The sequence below is a fragment of the Lepidochelys olivacea genome (assembly GCF_965140295.1).
Source record: "Lepidochelys olivacea isolate rLepOli2 genome assembly, chromosome: 9".
In the NCBI taxonomy this organism is placed as follows: domain Eukaryota; kingdom Metazoa; phylum Chordata; order Testudines; family Cheloniidae; genus Lepidochelys; species Lepidochelys olivacea.
Genome location: NC_140419.1, coordinates 85740714 through 85748193, shown reverse-complemented (window position 1 = coordinate 85748193; position 7480 = coordinate 85740714). Strand labels below are relative to the sequence as shown.

The 7480-nt window shown below is 46.8% G+C and overlaps 1 protein-coding gene across 4 annotated transcripts in view; it reads right to left on the bottom strand.

Annotated features, from left to right (window-relative positions):
* Positions 1-7480, bottom strand: part of COL4A6 (collagen type IV alpha 6 chain) — a 191391-nt gene that overhangs the window by 2720 nt on the left and 181191 nt on the right. For all 4 annotated transcript variants that reach the window (XM_084638926.1, XM_084638927.1, XM_084638925.1 and 1 more), the window contains 7 exons: positions 7236-7352; positions 6188-6349; positions 5065-5163; positions 4310-4456; positions 2997-3113; positions 1459-1650; positions 910-1196 (listed from right to left, as the gene is read on the bottom strand). In XM_084638926.1, the coding sequence (XP_084495052.1) occupies positions 910-1196; positions 1459-1650; positions 2997-3113; positions 4310-4456; positions 5065-5163; positions 6188-6349; positions 7236-7352 (1121 nt within the window). The remainder of the gene's footprint in view (positions 1-909; positions 1197-1458; positions 1651-2996; positions 3114-4309; positions 4457-5064; positions 5164-6187; positions 6350-7235; positions 7353-7480) is intronic.

Sequence of the window (7480 nt, the reverse complement as noted above, 5' to 3'; positions counted from 1 at the left end):
GTCACTTGGATAAGGGTTATGGGGGAAAGCACAAGAATGCAAACCCTGGGTTGAATATAGGATTCTGGTAATATAAAAAGCAGCTTTTCACTTACGAAGTGAGGAAATTTGAAAACTGAGAAACAATAAAGAATCACAGTGCTATTTTTAGAATCACTTTGCAATCACACTTTAATGAGCTAGCAGGAAATCTCATTGTAGAACGTTCTGGAAAAAGCCATACAGCAGGGAGAAGAAGGGGTTATGTCTGTGCTATAGTTTAATTGCAGTGTTGTAGCCATGTTGGTCCCAGGATATTAGAGACACAAGGTGGGTGAGATAATATCTTTTATTAGCTCAACTGCTGGTGGTGAGAAAGACAAGCCTTCGGGCTTAGAGGTCTGGGAAGAGCTGAAGGAGAGCTCAGCGTAAGCTCAAAAGTTTTCTCTCTCACCAAGAGAAGTTGATCCAGTAAAAGATATTACCTCACCGACCCTGTCTCTCTATAGTTAATTAGCTGTTTTGAGGTTTAAAGGAATCAGTTCTTACGGGCCACTAGTCTCTTTGATAGTATGGAAGTGTTCTATTTCTTCCACCCCACCGTAAACTTTATCAATACACTTGAGAAGTTAGCTAAATGGCAACAAAATGGCTGAGGTTATACTAGGCCTGCTGGTAATACGCAAGGAACTCCTTAGGTCAGCTCGTTGTGGAGCTTTCAGTTTCTTGGACCCAACTGTTAAAACTAGCAAACTTAGTGGCAGAGTTTGACTTTGCCACTAAGTTTGCTAGTTTTAACAGTTGCGTCCAAGAAACTGAAAGCTTCACAACGAGCTGACCTAAGGAGTGAATACTTAGGTTTTAATGCCAATATTAAAACAAGCCTCGTACAGTGTGACCGTCTTTGCATTAACAAATCGATTTTCTTACCATTAGGAAAGAGTATCCGATCCACAGGCTGCGCCAGCCCTCGGGGCACTGCGGGATGGTAATGTCCTGGCTATGTACTGCAATAGCCTGGGAAGGTGCTTCACACACTGAGCAATGACTGATGTACTGTGGGATCTCCAGACGGCTCACTGGCATCATGGGGATGGGAGCAGTGGTGGAGAGCCAGTAGGATTTGTCATTTCGGCTGGCATAGTAGCACACCTCATAGATGTTGCAGTAAATAAATGGCATGGTGCTGAAGCGAGGCAAGCAGGAGCCAGCAAAACCTGGGTGGGGGAGGGAGGCAGGGAGGAGGGGAATGGAGAAGAGAACAAAGGGCTCAACAAGCTGCTGCCAAAAGGCAAGAGCTAGTAAAGACCAGACCCAGATGATAAGCAAGTGGCAAGTATCATTGCTCCCTCAGTGTCATATTCCACCCTCAGATTCACACCTCTTACAAAGCCCAGTGAAATCAGTGGGAGTTGTGCAGTGTGTACGGGGGAGTGGAATTTGGCCTGCCTCATTTGTGACAGAGACTTTTTGACTCACCTAGATCTTGGTTGTGCGCCTTTTCCTGCCCCTCCACATACAGCAAGCTGTAACCCTCCCAGAGCTTATTCATTCCAATTGGGCATGGTGGGATCTGCTCTGACTGGCTGTGCTTCACCAAAGTGTATCCAACGCCTACACTCCGACCCGGCATTCCGGGCAAACCAAACAGGCCTGGCTTTCCAGAGACACCTGGGAGAGAAAGTCAGTCACAAGTTGCGAGTACACTGTAAGTTAGCTGACTTGTGTTTGGGCATTTATGTCACTTCTGCCCTACCTGCAAGCAACGTAAAGCTCAAGTATTGATGGGTGCTATGTGATCGAATAGGCCCGGCTGAGTCTCAAAGCCGATCAGTACACTACGGTACTGACTCACCATTAATCACTTTCCATACCATTAATTTTTCTGTGTCTCACCCAATCACAGTGGTATGCAGGCATTAGCAACTGTAGTTCATAATACAATAATTCTGCCTTGCCCTTCTGGGTGAGGCCCTCCAGCACTCGTTAATTCTCACACAAGTGCTGTAGGTGGTGGTGTTTTACCCTGATGGCACAAAGGTTCAGTAGCTTGTCCCAGGTTACAGAGCTAGTCTGTGGTACAGCCAGGAACAAAACCCAGACGCTCTGACTCTCAGTCAAGCACCAGGATGTGCCTCCCATTCACCATCCCACTCCAACCACATTTCTCCTTTCTGACTCGCTCCTTTTCAAATTCTACAGGGAATGCCCTGCTCTTGTGCTTCCAAACCCTCCTGATGACTCCCTATTTATTACAGCTAGAAGGGTGTCCAGCATCCTATACAATGAATCATCAGTAAGGCTAAGATTTTGTCATGGATATTTTTACTGAAGTCACGGATAGGTCACAGGCAATAAAGAAAAATTCATGGAAGCCCTTGACCTGTTGGTGACTTTTACTAAAAATATGCCTGACAAAATGGGGAGCTGTGGAGCCCCCACACCTCCGACAGCAACTGGGCAGCTGCAGGGGCCCCATCTCAGAGATCTGGGGCCCCCCACCACCTGTGGGGGCTTGGAGCTCCAGGAGTTGGGGGGCAGCCAGGAGTTGGGGAGCCCCTGCTGCCCACAAGCTCGGCAGCTTGAAGCTCCGGAGGGCCACTGCCACCTGTACCCAACAGCTCCCGGGCCACCGTGGGCAGCGGGGGACCCTAGTGCTCCCAGCCGCTGTGGGCTGAAGTCATGGAAGTCTCTGGAAGTCACAGATTCCTTGACCTCTGTGACAAAATTGTTGCCTTAATCATCAGTATCAACAGATAGTAATCGCATACGCTAGAGCATGCTGCAGTGGGTGAGTTTACTCCCAACTGTCTCACTAAAGGTGAAATTCACATCAATGCAGACACAAGGCACAAGATCCTGGGCACCACATAGGTCCTTCTTTTTTAAGTCTATAACGTGGAATTTCTGTGATGTCTGTGGCCTTGGGCGGCATCCCTGCATTAGGAGGCCAGCTGAAATCTTGCTGATTGAGCACTCGTAGAATACCAAAAGAACAAATTAAAGAATAAAATTACCTTCCAATCCTGGTGGCCCTGGAATACCTGGGGTTCCTGGATCCCCAACTGTGCCATCTGGCCCCGGTAAACCAGGACGGCCCACCTGACCTGATCTGCCTGACAGACCTTTTGGACCTGTAATTAAATGTAATGATTATTATTTAATTTGCTTCTCTCATCAAAAACTTCACTCCTGGCATCAACAGGAGGATGTATCATGATTAGCAATGCTGAGGGCTTAAATTTACAATTTAACAAATTTAACAAATTAATAACTTGGCACCGTGATTCAATATGACCTATGACATGATGCGTATAACATGTTCAAGCATTACAAATGAACAGAAGAGACAGTGTTCAGATCTGGGTCAGGCTTAGGCTCCAGTGGATTTGAGTTTGAAGCCAAAGCAGAACTTGGATTCAGGTTTGGATATGATGCCAGTAAAATTTTGTGATTATTTTCATCTGATCTCTCAAGATTTCTGCCATTGTAAACAGAGAAAACATTACCTGGTCTCAGAAGACTACCACCATTTTTGGGCTAAACCCTTACAGAAACAGTTATCTTTGATTGATTTCAGCCACATCCAAATGGGCATCCTCCAATTTTGGATCTCATATGCTCCAAAGTTACATAATGGCAAGTTTAGATCCATGGATTTGAATCTAAATTCCCCTCTCCCACCTGCTGTAAAATTCAATAGAATTAGCACTTGAGGTCTCTGTTTAATATTGTAATTTTGTGCTTTAGACCAGCGTGCAGGGAAAAGAGCAGACACCTACTGGGATTTTGTCTCTCCAAGAGCTTGCACCTTGAGAAATTGTGTTAATATTTAAGATTAAGTTGTAATCATTTCCCCAAATGACAAGGAACATTCAGCATTGCAGTGGTGGCTATGTAGGATCTGATCCTGCACCCACTGAAGTCAATGGCAGAACTACAACAGTGCAAAATTAGGTTCCTAAAGCAATGTGTTACAGTATTTCATGTTGACACAATCTCAATAATTCTCCAAAATGAATCATTCTCCCACTGATTAGATCTGCTGCCAGATCCGCGTTGCCATCATGCCAACTGCATCATGATGGCTGCTTTCAGTTCCATGAACCTAACGCAAAAGAGACTACAAAATCCTGTGAACATAATGTACAAGAAAATATTTCTAGCCGGTTCTAATAAAAAGAAAAGATAGATACACTGAGGTCATTTCCATTACAAAGCTTCTAAAGAAAAGCATATGAACTTTGACAGCACAATTTACAAAGCCGCTTCCTGTGACTGCAAGAAGTCCAACATTTCAGTTTCACTTATTTGATGTGCTGCTTTTTACCTTGCTGCCCATCTGGTCCCTGAAATCCACGATCTCCAGCATAGCCAGGGACCCCGTCAATTCCTGGCAGACCAGGTAGCCCTGGAGGAACTATGACTTCTTCTGGTTTTGGTACTAGGCCTGGAGCGCCTGGTAGGCCCGGGAAACCTGTACACATTGCAAATGGTACCCTAAGCACCCCACATAAAGTGCACAGATAGGATGATCTACTAGCCCAAGGATGTAGTTCAACAAATTGAGAATGCCCTGTATGTTAGCACTGGGTATATTCCCATGACTTCCCAAGCTCTTGTTAAAAGTCCCTAATTTCCCTAAGTCCCAGCCCCTTTTTTATTTTTTTGGCTACAAATACAGGTTGTTGGGGATCTGGGGGAGAAACAGTAATCCTCCTGCCCACCCTCCTCCCCAGCAGGAAAGACAAAGAGATTGATAGAAAGATCAACACAGAAACAGAGAGAGTTCCAATTTCTGCAAGCAGTTGTCTCCACAGAGAAAACACTAAAGAAGATACATTTTAAGTAACAAAGTTGCAAAGACGGTTCCCAACATTCCCAAAGTCTGGGCGTGTTTGGAGCTGGGTTGCTGGTTTATGCCCATCCCCATTTAAAAGTCACCAAAAGCTCTGGCTTTATACTTGGGCAGAAAAAAGGAACAAACCCCAAAAGAACAGAAACCCGCTCACTGTGTTCCCCGACCTTCCACCCCACAAGCTGTTTGCAAGTGCAGTACAGCTCTCCAAACCATCCTGTGCTCACCTCGACGGCCAGTTTCACCTTTCAGCCCAGGAATTCCAGGGTCCCCTGGAAGCCCATCTTTACCTGGCATCCCCATAAAGCCTGGCTCAGCCTTCACACCTGAGAAGATACAGAGCAAAGAGTAATGGATCTCGAAAACGAATCCCTGGTTCTGTACCTGCGTGAAATACTGGCAGATGCACCGGGGGGCAGAGGTGTGGTTCTAAACGACATAGTCGCACCCTTGTGTCAGTTCTGATTCCCAGAACTGACTGGCACCTCCGCGGGGCTACTCTGTGAGAGCTTCCACTGTAACATTATTAGCGGGGAATCTTACACTGACTCTGAAATCATTGCACACATCATTCCCTCTTGTGGAAAAAGCCATGGGAGGGGGTTCTGGGGAGGAGGTATCTTCCCCATGTGAAATTTTTCCCCACTGATACCCCCAAGGGGGCAGGGTTTGCCCTCACGAATAGGCCCTGGAGCCCACCCACAAACCCAGGGAACCTGCCAGAGGCCTCGTGCTCTCACAGCAGCTTTGATCTCCAGTGTCCTTCCTCACCTGGCTCCCAAGCTCCATAGCGCCCGTAGAATGACGCTTCCTACAGGGGGGGACCAGAGGAAGGGTGATGTGCTCCCCCACTGGCCCTGCCTGACTCCCCACAGACCACTCTGTCTCTGCCCCCTCATGGATCTCCAAGTCCATGGTGTGGCCAAGGCGAGGCCCAGAGGATGTGTGGATGGGTAGGAGAGAGCTGTGGCAGCAGCTCTTCCTGGCCAACAGAAGAGGGGAGATCTGTATGTGGATCTGGGGATAGGCAATCCCAACCAACAGCAGCAAACAGCAAAGACAGTGTTCCTGTCTGTGGGCAGCTGTTACCTAAAATAATGAAGAGAAGTGAAAAAATGCAAGGTGGGATTTTCAAGAGTGCTCAGGGCTGGGTGGCCTATCGTTGCTCCATCCCTGTAGGTAAAAATGGAGTGCTTTGGAGAAATCTACCTTCAGCGTTCCCGGAACAGAAAACAAATCCCAGAGTGACACACACCTACATCAGAGCTGATTTCACAGCTATCAGGCTCACAACATGTGACAGCTCTTTATACTCCCAGGGGGCAGCTTCAAAACCCTGTACAAAAATACCTTTGAGTCCTGAAGCTCCTGGAATTCCAGTTGGACCAGGGAGTCCTATGTCACCCTTTATGCCTGGCAAACCAGGAACTCCAGGTAAACCTGGAAGGCCGGTATCACCTTGATTGGAGGCTGGGCCAGAGAGCCCTCGAGGACCTGGAGGACCTGGGGGGCCTAGGAACAAAATGGGTGAGAAAAATCAATTCCTGTAACAGACAGAATGCTCCTATTATCCTCAGCTGGTCACCCTATGGAATACTCATTCATTCACTCTTTGGCTGCATGGGAGCAAGGTTTCCAGGGTGAGGGATCATCAAAAATATCATTTCCCCTTCATAACAGTCAGCTCAGCAGGCCAGGAGGAGGATTTACTACAAACTATTGTGTTGTAGGTCAAATCTCTATTGCTTTTGGTTCCCCAACTGCAAGCGACGGGAGTTCACATCCCTTCCCCCTGCGAGCGCTGGTGAGTCACGCTGCACTGTGATTGATCAGAGTATGTACAGTGATGCTCTTTGCGGCAGGGACCGTCTGTTTGTTCTGTGCTTGTACAGCGCCTAGCACAGTGAGGGCCTGGTCCATGAGTGGGGTTCCCAGGCACTACCGCAGTACAAATAAAAAAGGAACAACAGGAATGAGGATGATAACGACGGCATGATGAAATCTGAATACAATAATTAAATCATACTCGTGATTAATGAGAAATTGTTATTTTGCATTTATATTGCCACCTTTCACCCAAGAAGCTCAAAGCATTTATGAAGTTGGATAAGCACAGTATTATTATCCCCATTTTACATCAGGGGAAACCGAGGCATAGAGCAATAAAACCATTTACTCCAGGTCAGTGGCAGAGCAAAGAACAGAGAACCCAGACCTCTTGATTCCCAATCCCTGCTCTAAACACCAGATTAGACTGACTGATTGCTCATAAAATCCAATTTCCCCTTCTCAGCTGTTCCCAGGAAATGTGTATATGAATGGCAGTCAACCTTGCCATTTCCACAGTTAGAGCATATAACACAAATGAGGTACACGAAGGAGGCTCTCATCTTCATACCTGGATTACCATCCACTCCAGGACGGCCAGGATCACCACGTCTCCCAGGTATATTTGAAGGAAGAGAGATGCCAGGAGGCCCTGGTAAACCAGGCAGACCCAAGGTACCTGGAGGACCTAGAATTACAGATGAATATTGAAAAAAAACCAGGCAATGCCTGCATTCCTATTGTGATCATCAGGGATGATCCACGTGGACAGTGTAACATCAATATGGATACAGGATGTTATCCCAAACAACACCC